This window comes from Centropristis striata, chromosome 1 (assembly GCF_030273125.1).
Source record: "Centropristis striata isolate RG_2023a ecotype Rhode Island chromosome 1, C.striata_1.0, whole genome shotgun sequence".
In the NCBI taxonomy this organism is placed as follows: Eukaryota; Metazoa; Chordata; class Actinopteri; order Perciformes; family Serranidae; genus Centropristis; species Centropristis striata.
The window spans coordinates 22,597,958-22,623,032 of record NC_081517.1 but is presented as its reverse complement, the minus strand read 5'-3'; the positions used below and the strand labels follow the sequence as shown (position 1 = coordinate 22,623,032).

Sequence of the window (25,075 nt, the reverse complement as noted above, 5' to 3'; positions counted from 1 at the left end):
CTGTTGTCATTGTTCATCTTGTTCTTCTCTCTCTCCCCCTCTCAAACCTCAACCCTCACACTCTATTTGCTCTATTCTACTATGTGATCTGTCCTGTACAACGACATCTATTGCATGTCTGGAACTATATTTACATCATATAAACCCCGTCCATGTGCAGCACATCAGGTTATTGGTATTCATTGCTGCTATCTGAATTGTCATCAACCAGTGTTGATTGGCTCGGTTTGAATTAACAAAAGAAAGGTTGATGATGGGTCAGATCCCCCTAATTGGTGTGAAAGAATATTGTAACTTTTTACTTTCCAATTTATAAGGACAAATAATGTATTATGTTTTCATTAGTGGGCGGCTGGTGGGTGGATTAATATTTGGGTCAATGACGTGATCCAACCCAGTGTCAGTTGGTGTAACCAGTCATTTTTTTCCCTCTCCTCTAATTTTAGCAAGAAAGCAAATTAACCAACTTCCATTTTCATTATCCGGGGGTTATATACATTTAATATATTGTGTTTCTGTTTAGAACTCTCCACTGTGTCGCGGCCCGTTCCCTCCTGGAGTTGGTCCTGTCCTGTCTCAGATTCAACGGGCCCAACTGCTCAACTCTAAGGTTGGTTTCCTCAACACACAATCTTAAAAGTAGTGCAGATAACTTCCTTTTTCTTATATGTACAATACAATTTAGGTAATACCAAGAGTATATGGTAACAGTAATGATTTCTCCAGGGAAATGTGGATGTAGTAATGCAGTACAGAAAACTAAAATAATTTTCAGTCCAGCTGTATTGGGATGAAAAGATTGTCATCCGACTTATGTCACTGTGTAAATACAGCAATCTAACTATTGTTGCAGAACTTTGGGACAAAAATATGCTTCTCAGAGAAGAAATACTAACACAGCAGTTCTTCAGTACTGCAATAATGTAATTGACTCATTACATCATATAACCCCCCCCCTCCTCCTCCAGGTGGCTGGTTTTCCTCATGGTGGTCCAGCGCCTCCTTTGTTACCAGGTAGTGGTGGTTTCAGGCCATTCTTTGGCGGCCCACCTCCTCCACTTGGCCACAGAATGGGCCCGCCACCCCCCCACGGCCCCCCCAACCACACACCACCCATCCGGCATAATACCACCCACCTCCACCCCCAGCACCGTCGCATGCTCACCCAGCGCATGCAGAACCAGGGAGGGTAAGCAAGTGTTTATGTCTGTCTTCAAACAGTATAGTCTAGTCGTGATTTCTAGAACCCAGAAATGTTGAGTACCCTAAAGTTTTATTGCAGAAATGTCATCTATAGGCCTAATGGATGGAATTTAACTTGGTTGCTAAAAGTTGCACTTTGGGCAATTTGCATAATTATCATAATAAGCCAATAAAGTCAAGACACCACAGGTGAATAGGGTAAAAAAAATGAAATAATAGATATCACCATGAAACTTTCTCAGTTGATTACTTATGTTAAAATGAGAAAATGTATTGCATGTTTTTTGTATTTTTTTTTTTTTTTTAAATAGATTTTATTGATTTTTCTCACAACAAAACATAAACAACATACAAGTGCTCTCTGTATTCACAAAGACATCAAAAGAAGAGTCCTACAGCCACCCCTAACTGTCGTATCAGTCACCCTAAACACATACTATGCCTTCTCTCGCCCATATATAGTGAAAGTAAAAAAATAAAAAATAAAAAATAAGAAATACCCGAGACAATAACAGGGTGGGTGATATTAATACACATGGATAAGTAATTGAAATAAAAACAGATAAACAATCAAATTAAATTTAAAATACCTAAATAAATTCAGTACAGCAAACATACATATATATATATACATATACATACACATATACATATATATATATATACATACACATACACATATACTGTACATACATACATATACAATTAAATAGTCACATAAAATCAGAGCAGATGCAGAGAAGGGGAGATCCAGAGACTAGCAGATATCATAACATAAATCATCCAGTGGAGATATTCCAGTCAAAAGCATATCTCCCCTTATTTACAGTGTCCCGGAGGGGCGCGGGTAAGTACCTCAGAAAGGCCGACCATGTTCCCTCAAACAAGTTATCGTCCCCTTTCATTCGCGCAGTAAGTCTTTCTAAGGGTAGAACTTTATACGTTTCTTGGTACCACTGTGTGACAGTTGGAGGTTTATCACTTATCCATTGCTTTAAAATACATCTCCTAGCCAGAAGCAGAAGTTTGTCACAAAGTTTAAAATCTGTCCTGCTCAGAGATAGTGTTTTTGAAGGCAGACTTAATATGAAGAGGCCAGAATCCTTTGGAACTTTAAGTGAGAAAATTTTACTCAATTCCTGGGCTACATTGCTCCAAAACCTTGCAATCAGACGGCACTCCCAAAAGCAGTGAATGTATGTCCCAACGGGCAATTTACATTTGGTGCAAAGGGGAGAGGTCCGGTTATCCATCCTGTTAAGAATGAACGGTGTTATGTGGGATCTATGCAGTATCTTATATTGGGTCTCTCTCATTCGGTTGCAAATAAATGTGGTTTTGGCAGAGACTATTGCTTCATGCCAATCATCTTCAATGAATTGCCCCCCAAGATCACATTCCCACTTCTGTATCACCTTCCTTATATCTGTCGGATCTAAGGAGTAGAGCAGCGAATAGGAATGAGAAAGAAAGTGTCTTGTGTCTTTTTGATTCAGTAGAAATGAATCTATATCACTGAGAGAGGGAGTGCCTGTGTGGAGATTTTTCAGCTTTGACATAATAAAACTACGGAGTTGGAGGTACCCATAAAAGTGTTCAGATGCAATGTTGTATTTTTGTTGAAGCTGTTGGAAGGACATCAGTGTATTACCCTGGTATACATCCCTGATAAGCCTGATGCCCTTCCTATGCCAACTATCAAACACACTATTATTAATTCCTGGGGCGAACTCCTCATTCCTAGTCACAGGTGTTAATGCAAAGGATGAAGCGGTTTCCCCAAAATGCCTTGTCATGTCTCGCCAGACTCTGATAGTGTTGTAAATAATAGAGTTACGCTTAATGTCTGGCGACCTCTTTTTCCCATAATCAGTGAGTTTACTCAGCGGGGAGTAGGGGGAGAAGAACCATTCATCAACACCTGCTTCAGATTTTAAATGAGACTGGAGCCAGTCCCAAACTATTCGGGTGTGGCAGGCCCAGTTATAAAATCTCAGATTGGGTAGGGCTAAGCCTCCTCGTTCCACTGGCAGTTGTAAAGTCTTAATTCTGATTCTGGGTCTTTTATTGTGCCAGATAAATCGTGAAAGGGCCCTTTCTAGATCTAAGATCACCTTCTTTGATATCCATAATGGTAACATCTGCAAAGGATAAAGCAGCCTGGGGAGTACGTTCATCTTTATGAGACTGATTCTGCCCATCCAGGAGAGGGGAAGGTCATGCCACCTCTCAAGGTCGTTCTTAACTGTTCTGACTGTAGGCACAAAATTAAGTCTCCTCAGGTCCTCAACATTAGGTGACACTTTAATACCAAGATAAACAAAGCCTGAAGTGGCCCATCTGAACGGAAAATTCGTATCTAAGCTTGTGCTACTGTAATTCCCCAGGGGCATGGCCTCAGATTTAGTGTAATTTACTTTGTAACCAGATATGGAGCCAAATTAGTTGATAATTGACAGAGTGGCCGGGACTGATACCTCAGGATTAGAAAGAAAAAGTAAAATGTCATCAGCATATAATGCTATCTTGTGAGTGGTCTTGCCTAAAGTAACGCCATGTATCTCCTTACTATTCCTGATGCCTTCCGCCAATGGCTCTAAAGTGAGGGCAAAAAGGAGGGGGGAGAGTGGGCAGCCCTGTCTTGTTCCTCTACCGAGCGGGAAGGGGGAAGAGCGCATGCCATTGGTCAAGACACAGGCCTCTGGTGAATGATAAATGAGTTTTATCCAGTTTATAAACTCCTCTCCTAATCCAAACCGGCCCAGGACGTCCCACATGAACCTCCACTCCACCCTATCGAACGCCTTTTCCGCGTCCAATGATATAGCTAGTGCCCGGTGTTGCATCCCCGAGGAGTACTGTACCACATTAAGAAGTCTTCTCACATTAGAGTACGAGAGCCTCCCCTTGATAAAACCTGTCTGATCGTCATTTATAAGTGAAGGTAAATAATTCTCCAATCTTCTGGCCAGCACTTTAGAAAGTATCTTGCTGTCCACATTTATGAGGCTAATAGGTCTATAAGAACCACACTCATCTGATGGTTTATTTTTCTTCGGGATTAAAGAGATATTGGCTAGATTTAGAGAGGGAGGGAGACGTCTATTCCTAAAGGAGTCCAAAAACATATCGGTCAGAGGGCCCACCACAACTCTGCTCATTTTTTTAATAATACTCCGGCCCATAGCCATCCGGCCCTGGTGCTTTCCCACTTTGAAGTGTGCGAATAGCATCCAGGACCTCTTCCCTGGTAACCGGTCTATTCAAGAGCTCCTGTTGTTCTTCTGTAAGAGAGGGGAGACTAATTTGATCCAGGAAGGATTTTCTTAGTTCATCCGATGAGTTGCATTCGGTGGAATATAACTTCTGATAGAACTGTCTCATAACATTGTTAATTTTCTTTGATTCATGAACTTTGTCTCCATTACTATCTTTAAGTGATGGTATTGAATTAATGGAATTTCTGCCCCTTGCCAGGCGGGCAAGAAGGCGTCCAGGCTTATTGCCGTGTTCATACAGCCTCTGTCTGGCAAAAAGGATGGAAGCCTCTGCTTTGCTTGTTAAGAGTTGATTAAGTGCCGATCTTGCTGCTTCTAACTTTTTAAGATTTTGTTTAGATGGAGATCCTTTAAACGTGTTCTCTAAATCCTGTATCGAATGTTCCAATTCCAATTGCTTCCTGATTGTATCCCTCTTATGAGCTGCTGAGTAAGATATAATGGACCCCCTCATAACCGCCTTAGCCGTTTCCCATAGCAGGGAAGGATTTATACCTGGTGTGTTATTTGTTGCCATAAAAAGTTCCCATTGCTTCTCTAGAAAGTCCAAAAATAAGGGGCTACTTAAAAGTGTAGAATTAAGTCTCCAGTGGTATGTGGAGGGCTCGAGATAGGGGGGGGATATAATCATAGATACCGGGTTATGATCAGACAACGTGCGTATTCCAATTGAGCATGCTTGCACTCTATCTACTACCTCTCTAGACACTATAAAATAGTCGATTCTTGATAGAGATTGGTGTGGGTGGGAGTAAAACGTGTAGTCTTTTGCTGTTGGGTTTATAATTCTCCAAACGTCATAGAGACCCAAATCCGCACACAGCTCCTTCAGCCTCGCTGTCTTTCTTGATATAAAAGCAGGTTTTGATGGAGATTGGTCAACACTAGCATCCTGAACACAGTTAAAGTCTCCTCCGAATACTGTGAAGGGGGTTAAATGCCAGGACACCGCTGCAAGCAGTCTAGAAAAGAAAGAGGGTTCGAATGCGTTAGGACCATAGACAGAGCCGATGAGGATTCGCTCCCCATAAAGGAAACCTGAGATAATAACATATCGTCCCTCATCGTCCTTAATAACCTCATCTAGAGTAAACGGTAAGTTCTTATGAATGAGAATGGCTACTCCTCTACTGTGTGAATTGAAGGATGAGTAGAACACTTGGCCTATCCAGCTTCTCCTTAATTTAACGTGTTCCAAATCTGTCAGGTGAGTTTCTTGTAGAAGGGCGATTTGTGCATTCTCTCTCTTCAATAAAGAGATAATCTTCTGTCTTTTTACAACATGGCTGACCCCCTTGACGTTTAAAGAAATAATCTTAATGTCACTCATGGATGTTAGATGAAAATAAGATAAGCCAATAATGCACGGGCCAAATAAAGTTTGGGGTCGTTAGCAATGAGAAGACACATATATGTTCGGCAGGGTATAATGGTGGTGAGGAGGTGGTCTTACATTTCAGAGCACTACAAACAAAAAATCTGCCTCTGAACGACAGGCATCTAACACTAACATAAACCTCAACAGGCCTAAGAAAGAACAAAAAACACAGCCACAACCAGTTTTGTGTAGCAGCTACAGTCAGGTCCGGAAATATTTGGACAGTGACACAATTTCCATAATTTTGGTTCTGTACGCTACCACAATGGATTTGAAATGAAATAATCGAGATGCAATTGAAGTGCAGAATTCCAGCTTTAATTTGAGGGTATTCACAACAAAATTGAAGGAAGGGTTTAGGAATTGCAACAATTTTCAAACATAATCCCCTCATTTTAAAGGACCTAAAGTAATTGGACAAATGAATATAATCATAAATAAAATGTTCATTCTTAATACTTTGTTGAGAATCCTTTGCAGGCGATGACTGCCTGAAGTCTGGAACCCATGGACATCACCAAACGCCGGGTTTCCTCCTTTGTGATGCTTTCCCAGGCCTTGACTGCAGCTGTCTTCAGTTGTTGTTTGTTTGCAGGTCTTTCTGCCTTACGTTTTGTCTTAAGCAAGTGGAATGCATTCTCGATCGGATTGAGATCAGGTGATTGACTCGGCCATTGTAGAATATTCCACTTCTTTGCCTTGTAAAACTCCTGGGTTGCTTTCGCAGTATGTTTTGGGTCATTGTCCATCTGTATGGTGAAGCGCCGTCCAATCAACTTTGCTGAATTTGGCTGAATGTGAGCAGACAGAATGTTCCTATAGACTTCAGAATTCATGAGGCTGCTTCCGTCTGCTGTCACATCATCAATAAACACTAATGACCCAGTGCCATTAGATGCCATGCATGCCCAAGCCATCACACTGCCTACACCATGTTTTACAGATGATGTGGTGTGCTTCGGTTCATGAGCCGTTCCAAGCCTTCTCCATACTTTTCTCTTCCCATCATTCTGGTACAGGTTGATCTTAGTTTCATCTGTCCAAAGAATACTGTTCCAGAACTAGGCTGGCTTTTTTAGATGTGTTTTGGCGAACTCTAATCTGGCCTTTCTATTCTTGAGGCTTATGAATGGTTTGCACTTTGTTGTGAACCCTCTGTATTTGCTCTCGTGAAGTCTTCTCTTTATGGTAGACTTGGATAATGATACGCCAACTTCTTGGAGAGTCTGTCTCACCTCAGTAGATGTTGTGAAGGGGTTCTTCTTTACCATTGAAACGATCCTGCGGTCATCAACCGCTGTTGTCTTCCGTGGACGTCCGGGCCTTTTTGGGTTGCCGAGCTCACCAGTGCGTTCCTTTTTTCTCAAAATGTACCAAACTGTTGATTTGGCCACTCCTAATGTTTCTGCTATCTCTCTGATGGATTTCTTCTTTTTTCTCAGCCTGAGGATGGCCTGTTTCACTTGCATTGAGAGCTCCTTTGACCGCATGTTGTGGATTCGCAGCAAACACTTCCAAATGACAATGCCACACATGAAATCAACTCCAGGCCTTTTGCCTGCTTAATTGATGATGAAATAACGAGGGAATAGCCCACACCTGCTCATGAGAATGCTTTGAGTTAATTGTCCAATTACTTTAGGTCCCTTGAAATGAGCGGTCTATGTATGAAAATTGTTGCAATTCCTAAACCCTTCCTCCAATTTTGCTGTAAATACCCTCAAATGAAAGCTGAAATTCTGCACTTCAATTGCATCTCAATTATTTCATTTCAATATCTGTGTGGTAGCGTACAGGGACACAATTATGAAAATTGTGTCACTGTCCAAATATTTCCGGACCTGACTGTACAAGGAGTTGCATGACGCTGAAAGCGCAGGTAACACCGAAGAAGAGCAACAGCTTCAACCTCTTCAAGAAACTCCCGCCCCCACGACTCAAATAGATTCACATCGCTTTAGAGCCCGAAAATAATAATTAAAGAAGGATTATGTCAGACCCCTTGCTCCTCAGGGGTCATGATGCTCTAGCCACAGCTCCAATTTACAGACATTTTTAAACCAGACTAAGCCTAACTCCACTTTTAACCTTTTAAGTTAACATCACAGCCTTTACAGCCCTGACTTATCATATATTGTGCACAAGTGAATTTAAACTTAAATACAGCAGCTCAAACTATAATTACAGATCACTCACAGAATATACTGTGTATTTACCCAATGGTAATCGTTGCATAGTTCACGGCAGTCCATCCACAAATCCCTGCGCAGCTCGGGGTGACTGGAAAGCGTGTTTCTGTCCGTTGTACGTGAAGGTTAGGACGGCGGGGAACCGCATGAAGAAGCGGATGTTCAGTCCGATCAGACGTTCACACACCTTGTTAAAGCCGCGCCGCTTCTCCTTCACTGCAGCCGAGAAATCCTGCTGGATGTACAGCTTCTGTCCCTCATATGTCAGCTGCCGTCTCTCCCTCAGTGCAGCCATGATCCGCTGTTTGTCCCCGGAGTTGTGCAGTTTGATGATGATGGGTCTCGGGCGGTCGCCGCGAGCGGGTCCGAGACCTCTGTGTGCCCGGTCGATTTTAATTATGCCGTGTTTAGTATCCAAATTCAATATTTTCGGCAACCAGCGTTCAAAAAAAGCAACAGGTTGCTCACCTTCAGCTCCTTCCTTTAAGCCAACAACCCTGATGTTATCCCGTCTCGTCCTGTTTTCCATGTCGTCCGCTTTTTCAGTGAGAGTTTGTAACTTCTCCTCGACTTCCCGGAGCTTGTTTTCGGTGGTAGCTAGTATGTCCTCCAGTGTGGACACTCGGCCCTCAGCTTCGTCCAGTCTTTTACTGTTGCCTTCCACCCGGGCTGTCATGGCTTCTAGTGTGTTCGTAAAGTTGGCCAGCTTCTCCTCTAATAACTTGCCGATGCTCTCAGTAACTTCCTGAACTATCTGTGAGGAGTAGCCGCAAGCACCGGAGCCGCCATCATGCGCCTCGACGTTCGTTCGGCCCCTCGTTGTTCTTTGAGATTTACTCGGATTTTCGGGCGGAACCGAGCCACTTTCCTTGCCTGACATTGCTAGGAAGCTTAGGTTGGTCAGCAGAATATAAAGATATGAGTCTGTGGTGGGTAAAGTTTAAATTACGGTCGATGGGAGCGGGAGCTCAGTGCCAGTCCGACCTCTCAGCTCAGTGACGTCATACCACCCCCCGTTTTTTGTATTTTAATGTTTACATATGCAAATGAGGCCATATCTCATCAAATATGTGCTCATTTGCATACAGACAAAATTATTAACATTTCTGGGTTTCATTCATTCATTATTGGGCCTATGGGGACTACGACTAGATGAGTATATATGAACAATAATAAAGCTGCCTACACAGCACTGTTCTCCTGGATCACTAACAAACAAGCAGCATTATCCTTAACCTGTCCTTAAACAGGTTACAGATTAACAGACGACCATTTTATCTTTGTCTCTTTACCTCCTTGTAGGGACCGTTGTAGGACTGGAGGGGACCGGCGCAACAGGGACCCCTACAGTAACCTAATGACTCAGAAAGAGAAGGAATGGGTCACCAAGATCCAGATGATGCAGCTGCAAAGTACTGACCCTTACCTGGATGACTACTACTATCAGGTTGGTTTTAATATATAGTGGCTCCAGGACACTTATTGGGTTATAAATGTCATTTCAAATGTATTAAAATGATTGGACATGGACAAAGGAACACACCTGTTTATGTAAGATCTCACAATTTACACTACATATCAGGACAAAAACCAAACCATGATGTCCATGGAACTCGCTTCAGACCTCTGATAAAATGGTGGTGAGGCCTAGATAAAAGCATGGCTATAAAACCATTTCTATTGAGTTGGCTTTCCAACTCTTTTGGCAGAACTCCCAAGCACAGTGTCCAGTGAACATGGCTCATGGGAACCCATAGAACCAACTTATATCTAAATATGAATGTAATGAAATTAAGGCATATCTTCAAGTTAATGATATGCATTGATATTTTCAATTTCCATCAACAATATATGATGGTTAATCATGAATTGATGCATCAAACTGAAATGATGTCATTACATGTAACTACAGTTATGGGTGTAGTGATGCAGACTGTGAAAGGTTTTGTTCAACTCTTAATATTCAATTTAGAGGCTATCTTTGAAGTGAAAGAAAATATCCTGTACGTGTCTTTAACCCTGTGAAAACCCTGACCTGCCAACAAGTTAGACAGGGTTGTTTAAAAATAAAATCAAAACCAGAAACCATAAAAACCGAAATGCTCCAGGTACCAGTATCGATTGAAATGTGAATGGTATCCATCCCTACTAGTCATTCATGGCTACAACACTGATTTAAAAAGCGTTGGGACATTGTCTAAAACATAAACAAAACAGAATGCTAGAATTTGCTAATCCTGACATATTTGACAGTATCATTTGACATATATTCATTTGAAATCTGTACAAAGAAAATATCTTGCATTTCTTCTGCGTCTGCGTTCGAGGGGGGGGACTTAGCGGGGCTTCAATTAGATGTTGCTGAGCTGTGGAGGACGGGACGACTGTTTGGAACAACAGCAACAGTCAAATCCTACTCATTGGGGCTGTTTCCACTACCGCCCAATACCCGGAATGAGGCAGGTCTCACTCGCCGAAACGCCCCTAATTTAAATATGAGCCGCCCTGAGCGGACTTTTGTCGGGACCTTTTTCGTCCCTGTTGAAGAGCAGGGTCTTTTTTCTCCCCTGAAAACAGCCTGGTTACTGATTGGATAGATCGCTAAGTACTCGACGCCACAACAACACGCGCCATTTGTAAAAGCAGTGTTGCCAACTTAGCGACTTTGTTGCTATATTTAGCGACTATTTTTCAAAAAAGCGACTGGCAACAAATCCAGTGACTTTTTCTGCTGTTATTGGAGACTCCTTCTTACTCTTCTTAACGTTAAGAAGAGCCCCGGCTCGTTAAGAAGAGTTAGAACAAGTCAAATCGGCCCAGTCCTCCTGCAGCAGTCTCTCCCAGCTGCAGAGCCGGAGGGGATGTTTACCCCTTAGCGTCCAGTCTGCAAATTGCTAATAGGCTAAACAGTTAGCTCTGTAGCAGTACAGTGTGTATGTGCTGCTGCTGCAGGAGGTGTTCACTTAGCAAGCACTGTGCTCTGTACTCTGTGCACAGTAAGCAATGCCGTTAATTCACAATCACTATGTTTATGATCAGCAGAGAAGCTGTGCATAATTAGGCATGCTGCTTTCAGCTGCTGATGTTGTGCACAGTTAGCGATGGCGGCCAAGTTGTTTAAAGTTACTTGAACTTGTTTTGGATAGTTTTTTTTCGATATTCTTATACACTTTTCAATATTTTGTATGGTGTGCTCAGCGTTTTAATTTTTGCTGTAACAGTAATTCCCAGTTTGGGATCATTAAAGTATATCTATCGATCTATCTAACACTGTCTGTCTGTCTGCACATATATATAGAACTACTATGAAAAGATGGAGAAACGTCAGGAAAGAGAAAGGGACAGCAGCAAGAAGGAACACACCACAAAACTGATCACTCCACAGGTGGCCAAGGTTGAACACACCTACAGACCAGGTAAATGACAACTGAATACTCCAGAGTTTTATCTGCACTTTCATAGCACTTGATCACACACAATACTGAGAGCTCTGGGAAATGCTGACATCTGCTTGTCAACAGTTCAGTTTGCAGGCTCTCTTGGTAAGCTGACGGTCTCCAGCGTCAACAACCCCCGCAAGATGATTGATGCTGTGGTGACGACCCGCACAGATGACGAGGTCTGTTTGTGAACATGAAACTAAACAGTGTTTAGCAATGTTGTCTTTTTCTTAGAAGTTGTTACAACAGCAGTGTGGTGATTGGTTAGTGGTCATTATTGTTTGTTTTTTTTGTTTGTTTTTGGTATTTCTTAAATGAAGATTGGTATTTCTTAAATGAAGACAGGCATAGTGTGTTTGCTATCAACATTATGGTGCTGACTGTTTTCCAGAAGAAGCTGACTGAGTTTGAATCAAGGTTATAATGGTTTTGGATTTTTTATTAGTTTTAGTTTTAATTTCGTTGTGAATTATGATGTACACACATTTTTGTTTCAGTTAGTTTTGGTTAGTTTTTAGAGTGAGTTTGCTAGTTTTAGTTTAGTTTTTATTTTTGGAAAATGGTTATTTATACCGTACTTTCCGCACTATAAGGCTCACCGGAGTATAAGCCGCAGCAGCTAAATTGAATGATGTGTACATATATAAGCCGCACTGGACTATAAGCCGCAGGTGTTTTAATGTTTAATTACCATATGTAAGGGTTCGTGCACAGAGGGGATTGTCGGGAAAGAGATGTCTGCTTGAGGAAGCTTCTTTTACAGCCAGATTGACTGTCTTTAACTTAAAAGCTGCATCATATGCATTTCTACGTTTGTTTGTTTGTTGTGCATGAAAACTTCCTTTGCACAAACTATGTCGGTCTTGCTCTCGTTCTGTCTCGCGTACCACTCTCGGTTTCACTTTTACTTTTGCGTGCTACCTGTTTCACTCTTTTCCGGCGCCCTGCCAGATTGGCTCGGGGTCCTTCGTCTGCCGCTGATTACGGCACGGCGACTCCGACAAACTAAGTAGCTTTCGACACAAATACACACAGACAAGTGAAAAATAGCTTAAAAGTATATGAAGGACCCCGAGCCGGGGTAAAAGGGAATGGGGAAAAAGGCGTGGCTTATGGTCCGAAAATTACGGTAGTTTAGTTTTTATTATTGTTAGTGTTAGCCCATTACAAAAAAACTAAAACTATATGTTGGATGCGAGATTCAAAGAGGTCATAATCATTTTTTCCTTTATTTCCTTTGGTTTATCCATTTCAGCCCCAATAAGGTTATTAACTCTTACAGTTCCGGGTGTTTTGAATTTTGGTTCAAGTGTAGACGTCCCAGTCTCAGTAAACATATTTACCATGTGTTCCTGCATGAACACTAACAGAATCTTCTTTCTAATAGAAACACTGGATTATATATGAAAAAAGTTGACAAAGACGAAAACAAAGGACATTTTCACTATAATTTTAGTTAGTTTTGTAATCACACAATACAGTTTCAATTAGTTATTGTTTCTTTAAAAACTCTTGTTTTTATTTCTATTTTCAGTTAAATGTTTTTCAATTATAGTTTTTGTTATTTATAATAACCTTGGTTTGAATACAGCACAGTAGTGTGTGGTGTCATAACTAACTATTTCTCTAGCATTTCTTCTTTCATTAATTCTATACCTGATTCTAATTTTTTCTGGTCCATTCTGAAGTCCTAGTCAGTTAGCCTGTCTCTCTGTCCTCTTCTAGGAGAAAAGAGAGAAGCAGGTTTGGAATAAAAGACGACAAATCCTCTACACTGTGGAGAAGGTAGGATGAAGACAGCTGTACATGTCGAGCACATTATCATATGGATGGAAACACCCCTGCATCATAAATGCGTCATATGTTAAGCCTCTCTCTGTCTGTCTCTGTCCTCCAGATGTACAGTTTGCTGCTGGAGGTCCAAGACTTTGAGAAACGCTTCCTCCAGGCGCCAGATGAGGACAGAGAGGCTCTTCTAGAGCAGCATAAAGCCAACACCATACAGCTTTGCAACTCTCTGCGGGAGAAAGAGTGGGACAACAGGTAGAGGGGAGAGATAGATTAAATGCAAAATATGGGAATTCTTGAACCATGTGACCTGCATTTGGCAATCCTGAGTCTCAGTACAATTTTAAACTACGTACAAAACCTGCATGTAGACCTGCAGTGTATGATAATAAGAGGGGATAAATAGAACAAGTAACATGTGTCTATTTGCACACTAATAGTTTCTCTCTTCCTCTTGATAAGAGTGAATGATGAGCAATGTGTGATGATCATGTCAGTGAGGAAGGGCAAGCGGCTCATCTCCAGGCTCCTCCCCTTCCTGCCCCCACCCCAGTCCGCGGCCGTTGTCATGGCGATATCCCGTAACGTCCCTGCCCTTGCCAAGAAGGACAAGCAGGACCAGGTAACCAGTTCACAATGCAACAGACAAAAGTCCACACACACAAAATGTATATTGATTTGTCATCTATTCTCACTCTGTAGGAGCAGTAAGCATCCACAGCAGTGTCTGTAGAAAGCATAAATAGATGTGTATTAGAATGGATGTATTATTAGAACTTGATACCATAATTATTGAGCTTGTTTGCAGTCAACAGTGTTACAGACGTCTCTTTTTACTATTGTGGTCTAAGGGGAAAATGCCTTCAGGACTGCAGGGGCCACTGGAAAAAATTGACTGAGAGGCAGCATCCAATCTGGTTCTTATTATACATTCACACCTATCTGTGGACAAGAAGACTGCAGCCTTCTTGTCCTTGGCTGTTGGCAAACTAGCTTGGAGTTGCATTACTGCCATCAAGTTGACTGGAGTAGTCAGTCTCATCATGTCCCTCTGCCACTGGTTTAATCTAGTGGGTTTTGAACACTTTTGCACCCAACCCTGGTGTGTCTAATATGCACAATCAAACTGCTGTTGTTTCTACATTAATAGAGTCCAATAAAACAATGCAGTACATATTGTTGAGTCACTGAGGTAGTTGACGAAAACTTGCATGATTAATTTGGAAATTACGTGTTTTAAACAGTTTTTAGATGTAATGTAATAGTTTATGAATTGTGTGGGTGTGGGTGTGGGGGTGTGGGGTTCTGCATGCTGTTGACAAGTATGTTGGAGGTTTTTCTGTTGATAATTCTGCATATATTTTTCCTTCTTCATGATCAGTTCACCTAACCCTTTGATGCACAACATGGGTGTAAAGGGACCCGACAGAGTTTTTATGTTCTATATCTTTGCAATAAATTATTTTCATCATTCAGTATTCCAGGTTTTTTACTCAATTAGTTTGTTTTTGATCATCATACATCCTAATTTTATGTTTTCCTTAATTAATTTTTTTTTTACAAAATCCCTTTTTGTGTAACTACTCTTCTAATGCACAACATGAAAACATGAAAAATGACCCATATCCATTTTTTTAGCTAAGTAGCTTGCTAAGCTAACTACTTAGCTAACTTCTTGGCTAAGTAGTTAGCTTAGCAACCTACTTAGCCAAGTAGTTGGCTATGTAATAATACAAAAACGTTTGAGAGGCAAAATGGAAATAATGATCTGTTGTTATCAAAAACAAGATATTTAAAGAATTTTCAATCATAAAATAAGTTGATATCAATAGATGGAGCACAGAAACACACAGCAAGCATTAAATAACATGGGAATGCGGGTCATTTTTGACCCATGTTGTGCATTAGAAGGGGGGTCAATATGTTGTGCATCGAAGGGTTAATATTTAATGGCATAAACAAAAGCCACATTCATTATATAAATGCATTTGCGGGAGAGGGTGAGCTAGGGCGCGTCCATTATAATACACAGTATATGTGTGGTTTCAAGTCAAATACATGTCACTTAAACATAACCTACAGTTTGGAGGCATAATGTTTGTTTTTTCATTCAATATCAATCATCCAAACAAATTCTGCAAGGTGAAATGGACCAGTTGAATAAATTATGAAATGCTGAAGAGAAGAAGAACTTGACAGTTTGGTTAACCAGCAGCTTCCTTTGCTCCTCTGTCTCTGTCCTCCTGTTCAGGTGCTGTGCTGGTTAGTGGAGCCGGTTTCTGCAGTGATTCAGTCCTTGTCTAGCTCCACTCTTACAGATTTGCTCCAGGAGCTTCAGGGCAGTGAGGGCCAACTGGCCACAGTACTGCACAACAAGGTACACACACACCCTCACACCCTCGATATTACCTCATGGATAGGGCAGACAGTATCTTATATTGACGATGATGACCTGGATGATGTGTCTCCTACTGTATTTCATTGAGGACTAAAAATCCCAGATGGCGCCACAGCCATCTTGTTCTGGTGATGTCACACGCAGCCTGGAGCTTGACTAATCAGAAAATCAATTTCACCCATTAATCATGACATTGCAGTCCCTTTTTTTAAATTATTTACATCAAATAACAAATTAAAACCAAACATATCAGAACAAAAATTGAACCCTTGAACAAACTTTGTTTTATTTAATTACAGAAACCATCTTTGGGAAAATGTTATTTGAACTCTATTTGAGTCTTTCATTTTTCCTCCTTCCCTTCACTAACCTGGAGGAGCTGGGTTTTGAACCTGCCACCAGAGGAGATGGAGGTGTTTGGCCTCTAGTGGGGAGCTGTCATGTTACTATTCCAGGGGAATTGTATCAAAGAGTGCGTAGCTTTCATACTGAGAGATGGCGTACTCCCAAGACTAGAATAGTACATACGCAAACTCACCTCCACATGTATCAAACTGTTCTCACGCCAGGTTCTGTATCTTTCTTTGATACATCCCAACCAGTGCGAAATTGAGTGCACATGCATGAAGAACCAGCCACACCCCGGCTCCTCCAGCAAATGAATATGCAGATGACTATAAATCACCGGCATGCCCGCTGATTAGGAGTGTGACGATACTCACAAGACGAGACACGATATTGGGTTCACGAGAACAAGACAAGATTTTAAGAAAACTACAATGACAAAATATGACTGGAGCAACAGACTTTTATTTAACTGAGTTGCACATGCATTTTGAAATGTTTTATTATAACTCTTTACATGCATGATGTAAGCATGAGCTTTTAATAAACTTCTTCTTTCACAAATTGAAACTAAAACCAAAATTTATAAAAGATAGAATAAGATAAATAAAAAATAAAATCCCCCAGAGGGACTAATGAGACTCTGGAGGTGACGTATGGTTTTTGATCGTCTCGTAATCGCTTAGCGACAGTTTCGACCGTGATCACATACACGCAACGGATTAAACACGGGAGACTCAACTGTGGCTGCCGTCGCTAACTGCACAACATCAGCAGATGATCGTAAACAAAGCAGCATGGCTAATTATCATAAACATAACAATCTTGAATTAACCAGCATCGCTAACTGTGCACAGAGTGTCTGGTGCTTGTTGTAAACAAACAGAGATCACTAAGTGAACACCTCCTGTAGCAGCAGCACATACACACTGTACTGCTACAGAGCTAACTGTTAGCCTTTTAGCAATTTGCAGACTCTGGCTCTCAGGAGGACTGTGCCGATTCGATTCGTTCTTACTCTTCTTAAGGAGCCGTCGTCTCCTGCGACGTCATTCTGGCTGCTTGCTGCTTGCCCTCCTTCCCCTCCTCTTCTTCTTTTCATTTTACTGCCTCCACAGGTCACAAATAGAAGTTTAGATAACTCACAAATCTCACGAGTCTGATTTTTAACGCAACAAGAAATATCGTCAAGTTTAATCTCGTGAGATCTCGTCACACCCCTACTGCTGATTATCAAAAAAATAATGGCAAATCAGCGTGCTACCACTGCACGCGAGGTGGACGTGCTGATCACCAGGTGGAGGCAGGAAAATGTGCTTTTTGGTGCCTCAGCTCTGGGATCAGCAACAAGGTGCAGAGACCCGAACCATGGTAGAAGTGTCCCTAAACACACACTTCTTCTAAACTCCTTAGTTTTCTTTCTCTTCCAGAGCCAACAGAGCAGCCTTTGCGTAATGCGTGCCAGAATCATTTTCAGCATCAGTTTACAAGCCACACTTAACTTGCTGTCCAAATTAAACTTCACATCGGCCTACGGGATCAAATATGCACCACATCTGACTTATTCTGAAAGGAAGGACTAAAGGGGAAACAGGTGGCGATCGGGACTTTGACACAGTGATTAAGTAAGGTTATGTCGGAGAGATTTGTGTCACTAGGTTTTTATTGTGCTCCATATTAATCAGAATCAGAAATACTTTATTGGTCCCCGAAGGGAAATCGGTTTATGTATATAAAAAAAGTGGAAATGGCAAAATTATATAGACTTAAATATACAATCTAAAAAAGACTTAAAAACAATACAGACTTCAACATACTATTATTGCACAAGTAAGCAGCAGTATGCAGGTGAAATATAAGGTATAATAATAGATAATAAAAATCATCTATCCCCTCATATCTAGAAGGAGTTATTGAGGGTGGAGAACATTTTCCTCCATTGTCTTAGAACTATAAACTGTAAACACAAAGCCAGTTGTAGTTTTAGTTTAGATGTGAAACACATTTTAAATAGAGCATAAAAGACAGTAGGTTCTGCCAAACAAAAGTTTGCGGTGCCACCGCACATTCTCACGGCAAGTTCACTTTTCATACATGTGGCGTGTGCAGGAAAAACAGCGTACACAATGTTTCTGTGCTGTTTCTGACACTCAAAGTAAGGGGGACACATATCGACGGGGGAACAGACTTTGACATAACACCGGTAAGACACCCAGCTTATAAAAGAGGCCGGCTTTTATTTACTAAAAATAGTTTTTACACCCGGTTACTAAATGAGGCTGGTCATTAATAGGGGCCCGGCTTTAAATTGAGGAAATACGGTATACCTTTTCTTCTGTTTTTAGCAGTTTAATCCTTTTTATAATTAGACTGTTATGCTTTTAACCTGTAGCACTTTAAGATTTCCTCTAATGTAAAGTGCATTACAAATAAAATGTATTATTACTATTGTTACACACTCCTCTGTGTTTGTTTCTGTGAAGTTTGGTGTGACACTGCTGTATCTGATCCTGAGCGAAGGAGAGAGGATGCAGAGCTCTGACCCCAACTGTGAACTCATGGATGACAATCGATGGTATGCTCTCTCTTTTGTGTCCTCGATATGACGCATTTAAAAATGGCTCCGTTCTCTGAGGCAAAAAACAATCAGATTTTCCTCTTCACTCTTGTTGCTTCTTTAAAGATGTCTTTTTCTTCCTACATGTGCTGTTCGCCATCATTCAACACTGACATTCTCTTCCCATCCAGGACTGAGTTGGTGTTTTCAGTGACGAGGGAGCTGCTCAGCATCCCCAGCACATCCCTCTCTCCTCCCCTCTTCACCCCTCCTAACCTGCTCTCCCTCTTCTCACGCTACGTCGATCGACAGAGGCTGGAGCTGTTACAGGACAAGCTACAGTAAGTTGAATTCAACACACAGGGATGTTTTGTGAGTTGCTTTGACTGGACAAGCCAGTAAAATGAAAAACAAGCTGGTTGAACAGATAAAATCCTTCACTGTTATTCCTGTAAATAAAGTTTGTTTATTTTGGGTATTTGTTTTGTATTCAGTAGAGCCGGGACTTTAACGCGTTAATTAAGATTAATTAATTACACAAAAATTAACGTGTTAAAATAACGCACTTATTTTTGCACCGCGGAACGTTTCTCACTGGATGAGTTTCAGGCGGGCCGATTATACTGGAGCACCAACTAGCGTTCATGAGTTCAGACAACAACAAACCACAGTGAACATGAAGGAAGAAGCTGATGAGACGCTTTGGTTGGCCCCGTGGATGATGGGACATTTAGTTACTAAAAACCAACGGATGGAAGCGTCGATAAGAGCATGGTTGTGTTGCTATGCAACAAGGAATTCACATATCACCGCAGCACATCCAGCCTCAAGTATCACCTCAATGCAAAACATATAGCAGCTAGTGCCTAAATATGCTATTGCTACACTTAATAGCAAAAATTGCACTGGTCTGTTGGACTTGAACAATAAACAATATTTTTGTTGCTTAAGCTTAAGGAATTCAGTGATTATTCAATGGTATACTAAAAATCCATGTGAAAAAAAATTCTCACTGTTCTCAGGTCAAATATTTACAGTGGGTACGGAAAGTATTCAGACCCCCTTAAATTTTTTACTCTGTTTCATTGCAGCCATTTGCTAAAATCATTTGTTCATTTTTTTCCTGATTAATGTACACTCAGTACCCCATCTTGACAGAAAAAAACCCCCAGAAATGTAGAATTTTTTGCAAATTTATTAAAAAAGAAAAACTGAAATATCACATGGTCATAAGTATTCAGACCCTTTGCTCAGTATTCAGTAGAAGCACCTTTTTGAGCTAGTACAGCCATGAGTCTTCTTGGGAATGAAGTTTTTCCACACCTGGATTTGGGGATTCTGTGCCATTCTTCCTTGCAGATCCTCTCCAGTTCTGTCAGGTTGGATGGTGAACGTCGGTGGACAGACATTTTCAGGTCTCTCCAGAGATGCTAAATTGGGTTTAGGTCAGGGCTCTGGCTGGGCCATTCAAGAATGGTCACAGAGTTGTTCCGAAGCCACTCCTTTGTTATTTTAGCAGTGTGCTTAGGGTCATTATCTTGTTGGAAGGTGAACCTTCCGCCCAGTCTGAGGTCCTGAGCACACAGAAAAGGTTTTCTTCCAGGATATCTCTGTTCTTGGCCGCATTCATCTTTCCTTCAATTGCAACCAGTCGTCCTGTCCCTGCAGCTGAAAAACACCCCCATAGCATGATGCTGCCACCACCATGCCTCACTGTTGGGATGGTATTGGGCAGGTGATGAGCAGTGCCTGGTTTTCTCCACACATACCGCTTAGAATTAAGGCCAAAAAGTTCAATCTTGGTCTCATCAGATCAGAGAATCTTATTTCTCATAGTCTGGGAGTCCTTTCAGTTTTCCTTTTTTAATAAATTTGCAAACATTTCTACATTTCTGTTTTTTTCTGTCAAGATGGGGTGCTGAGTGTACATTAATTAAAAAAAAAAAATGATGAAACAATGAGTGAAAAATTTAAGGGGGTCTGAATACTTTCCGTATCCACTGTATATGCGATTAAACTGATAGTTTGTTCTTTGCTTTCCTCAGGATTTCTTCTTTGTCCAGGTAGAAGTTACAACAGGCATCAATCCCAGCCCTCCCTGCCGGATGCAGCCCTTTCTTTCGTGCGTGTACCAGAAGAGTCTTGTATGTGTGTTTTTGTGTGAGCGCATGTGCTCTTGAGGCGACTCCACGATGGATTGAATTTTAATACGGCAGAATCTCGTCACTTTTGTTTTTTTGTGTTTAGTCTCTTGTGTGTTTGTCTGTTGAGTGAATGACTGTGACAGTGCATGGGAGACGGACAGGATGACGATGATGTTAAAATCTGCATTTTTAAAAATCTTGTTTACGATTATGCCTGTGATGAAACTTCAAATTAAAAAGTATTTCTATTTCTAGTGCTGTAGTCCAATCTTTCAATGCAAGAACCAAACATTGTGTAAAACATGAATTGCTCCACTAATTACATTGTCACATTCACATAAATCTGCACATTTTTTTCTTGTTGATTTGGCACTATAATGTAGTAAATTTGCAACCCCCCCACTTGGCCTTAATATGCCGTCAAGTTCTAGTTCTCCTCGTACAAGTCCATGTGGTTCTACGACCTCACAGAGAGACATGGGGATCCCATTTTGATACCCACTGAAGTTACCAAATATAGTTCTTCGCCCGATAAAGGGTTAAAAGGTAGTGAAATTAGCCAAAAAAAAGGTCAATAAAAAATAATAAACGTCACCTGACAAGGTATTCAATTTTTTAACCATCCGCCGCTAAGTGCCAGCAGCAGCAGTGTCCAAAAGACCTCAACAGAGGCTTAGGGTTAGGGCTAATCAATAAAAAAGCAAAATAAAAAAATAAAAATATATATATGGATATCTACCTATTCTCTGTGCTCTTAATAAACTGTTTATTGGCGACTTGCTGTTCCTCCAAACTTGCTGTTTTGTTAATCTGATCTTTTTATTCATTTATTACATTTTAAACCAAACAATATGGGCAAATCACGCAGGGAGATTTTAACATATATAAGGATTACTTCTAGCAAATTAATTTTGTCTACTTCTGAATATTATCCTTGGGTTTCTTTTGTTCAGACAAAGGAAAGTATGAGATGTTTTTTTACCTGACATGTTTCGACCTGACGGACCTGCGTTAGAAAAATTGCATGAGGAAACCTTGAAAATTGAATAATCTGTCACCAACAGAAAAAACCTCACCATTTTTCTGCGCAGATCGTTGATGGGGAATGAAAAGCAGGAGACGTCCAAGTTTCTCAGTTTAACATAGTTTTATTACAATACGTCAAAAAATGTGCATTTTACAGAGATTCCCTGAATACAAACTGAAACGGGTTTCAGTTCGTGAAGTCTGAACCACGTCTCTCTCTCTGAACCCATTAAAATACTAACATTTGTTTACAAAACATGCTGGTCGATTTCTTCCAGGAAGTTCTGCCTTCTTGATCCGCTGATTCGCCAGTCTTAATCAATACAAAACGACACGTCATGCCACCTGGGCATACGATCTTGCTGCCCCGGACAACGCCATCCTGACCTGGCTTCTTCTCCAGAACATTCAACAAAAACCTCCTGCCTTGTTATGTCTTACAAAGATAGTATGTCTTACAGAGCCAAAGGATTTTCACTGTCTCACATGGATTCTAAAAGTCTAAAAAATATGAAACAGACAATGAAATATATGTTATAACATTAACACACAAACCTAATCGTATCAAAATCATATTGCCTGATTTAATATAAATGCATAGAGAGAGATATTACACCCAAGGTTTGACCTTTGATAGTGACCTGCGTCATGCACAGAGACAGACACAGGGACAGACACCAGGGAGTCAAACAACAGAGAAGCAGAAATCAAGCATAAAATCATTTACCAATATAGAAAATAATAAATTATTTTAACACCTTCCAGTTGTCAGGTTGACCACGCCCCATAAGGAACTCCACTAAAGACACGTCACAGCGATCAGCTGACACCTCTGAAGAAGACTGAAGTTGTCAGTCGAAACATCTCCTACCTTTGTCTGAACAAAAGAAACCTAAGGATAATATATAAGGATTAGCTAGTGCCCGTGCACGTGGCAAAACAATCTTCTGTTTTGCCACCCTTTTCTACTATTACCTAACCAGGAGCCGCAGACAGCAAACTGTGCAGCATCAACATTTGGAGCTGAGCTTCCAGAGTTTCTGCTGTATTCATTTGGTAGAGGCGTTCTGCTGCTGCTATATTCTGCCCTGTAATGGCAGTTGGCACTGCCCACTGTTCTATGAACCTGGTCTCACAGGAATCCGTGAAATAGCCACGGAATAATTGATTAATGAATATTCACTCAGTGTAGCGAAATCTGTGTCAGTTTCACGGAAATTTGAGTGATTCCGTGGCTATTCCACGGATTTTGAGTAATGCAAATCCGTGGCTATTTCACGGATTCCTGTGAGATCATGTTGGATCTATACTTCGCACTGTTGTATATTTGGTTTAGATACGTTGGGAGTGATTGACATCTTGTCTACGCTCCAGCTTCATCGTCAAAGTGGAGAGATGGCAGAGGACCCTTTAAATCGCCCGAAAAACCTGATATAGAGTGCAGGAAAGAGTAACTGCTGCTTGTGAGATGTGCAGGTATGCCAGAAAACAATCCTGGTAGCCTACGACAAAGAGTCAAAAAAAGTGCCGGTACTTGCTTACTGGTGAATAACAGCCCATTTCGAACACTGATGTCAATTTATTGACTCTTTTTTTGGCTCTGACTTTTTTAAGATAAATGCCACATAGGCCTACATGCATTAATTTCTTTATGCCCAATGAATGAAAAAAGTAGAGGCTTTTTATGTCAGTTTCAACCTACGAAGAATATTTTGAACTCATTTTGAACAGTCTTTTTGGAACCGAAAACGTTTCTGTTCTGGAACCAAGTTTTCCATCTCAGGGTTAAGGTCAATGGGCCTCATTCACCAATATCTTCTTAAGAATCTTCTCAGATTCTTTAATATAAGTTCTTCTTAAGAAGACCCTACATCAGATTCATCAACGTGTTCTTAAGCCGCTGAATTGTTCGCAGCTGTGTTCTTAAATTGATGAATGCCATCTCCTCGTGCCAGGTGAGTCTAATTAACATAGGATTAGCATAGGTAACCGCTCATTAATGCCCATAAAAGGGCCCCTAAAAAGGAGTGCAGGGCCGTGTGTAGACGCCTCAGAGAGGAAACAGCAACAGAATGCCTAAAGCAAAGTGTAAATCCGTTGGAGCACAGGTAAAAAGAAAAAAAAAACTTTAGCAGTTCAGAACTAGAAGTTCTGCTGCAGGAGATCACTCGGAGGAAGAAAATTATATTTAGCAGCCTTAGTGCAGGTTGCACCAACACAAACAATTTATTTTCTGAAATAATACATATATATAATATACATATACTGTATATATATATAATATACATATACTGTATATTATGATATATATATCATGAAAAAAGTTGATTTATTTCAGTAATTCCATTCAAAAAGTGAAACTTGTATAATGTATACATTCATTCCACACAGACTGGTATATTTCAAGTTTTTATTTCTTTTAATTTTGATTATTATAACTGACAACTAATGAAAATCCCAAATTCAGTATCTCAGAAAATTAGAATATTGTGAAAAGGTTCAATATTGAAGATCCCTGGTGCCACACTCTAATCAGAAAATTAACTCAAAACACCTGCAAAGGCCTTTAAATGTTCTCTCAGGCCCCGTTCACACGAGGACGGTCTCAACAGAAGACGCAAAAGTGGTGTCGCGTCTTCACTTTTTATTCCTCGTTTAGACGAGCATTTTCGGGAGGAAATCTGCGTGCATACGATGACGCAAAAGTGTGTGAAATTCGATCGTATGCATGCCAGGCGGCATCACTTAAAGCCATAAGAGCATCTTTGGGCATGCAGAAGTTTTCACGGCACACATTTTCATCAGCTTCTCCTTCCACAAAGTTATCCACCATCCACTAGATCCCCCAGGTCTCGTTTACAGCCGTCTGGCTCGCCTCCGACGAATTGCTGCATCCAAAATGTGATAGAGGTAATTCCAGATCCTTCTCTGTTCACTAATACTATCTGTACAGATCCTGTACATTTGGTGTTAAGACTCCTGTAAGTTTATTAGAGCTGCCAGAGCAGCTTGAAGGTCCGACGCATGGAAATAATCCCACGTTTGTTTATTTTCCTTTACTGGAGCATGTATGTGACGTAAACACATACGTGACGTGAGCAGATCTGAGCAGAGTTTTGTGTCTTGGCAATTTAACTTTTCCACTTTGGAAGGTGGTTTCAGATTTTTGCGTCTTTAAGCCCCCAAAACGCCGTCACCGTCTAAACGAAAGGCACTTCCGATAAAATATTTTTGTCGTTTTTACCTGCGAGCGTCCTCGTGTGAACAGGGCCTCTGTCTAGTTCTGTAGGCTACACAATCATGGAGAAGACTGCTGACTGGACAGTTGT

The 25,075-nt window shown here is 40.9% G+C and overlaps 1 protein-coding gene across 2 annotated transcripts in view; it reads left to right on the top strand.

Annotated features, from left to right (window-relative positions):
* The window catches only part of patl1 (PAT1 homolog 1, processing body mRNA decay factor), a 35,836-nt gene extending 14,862 nt beyond the window's left edge, over nucleotides 1-20,974 (top strand). For both annotated transcript variants that reach the window (XM_059335063.1, XM_059335054.1), the window contains exons 9-20: nucleotides 524-610; nucleotides 969-1,189; nucleotides 9,351-9,495; nucleotides 11,347-11,464; nucleotides 11,570-11,667; nucleotides 13,214-13,273; nucleotides 13,386-13,531; nucleotides 13,739-13,898; nucleotides 15,528-15,653; nucleotides 18,503-18,594; nucleotides 18,768-18,917; nucleotides 20,622-20,974. In XM_059335063.1, the coding sequence (XP_059191046.1) occupies nucleotides 524-610; nucleotides 969-1,189; nucleotides 9,351-9,495; nucleotides 11,347-11,464; nucleotides 11,570-11,667; nucleotides 13,214-13,273; nucleotides 13,386-13,531; nucleotides 13,739-13,898; nucleotides 15,528-15,653; nucleotides 18,503-18,594; nucleotides 18,768-18,917; nucleotides 20,622-20,643 (1,425 nt within the window). In that variant the 3' untranslated portion in view covers nucleotides 20,644-20,974. The remainder of the gene's footprint in view (nucleotides 1-523; nucleotides 611-968; nucleotides 1,190-9,350; nucleotides 9,496-11,346; nucleotides 11,465-11,569; nucleotides 11,668-13,213; nucleotides 13,274-13,385; nucleotides 13,532-13,738; nucleotides 13,899-15,527; nucleotides 15,654-18,502; nucleotides 18,595-18,767; nucleotides 18,918-20,621) is intronic.
* The last annotated feature ends 4,101 nt before the right edge of the window (nucleotides 20,975-25,075 follow it).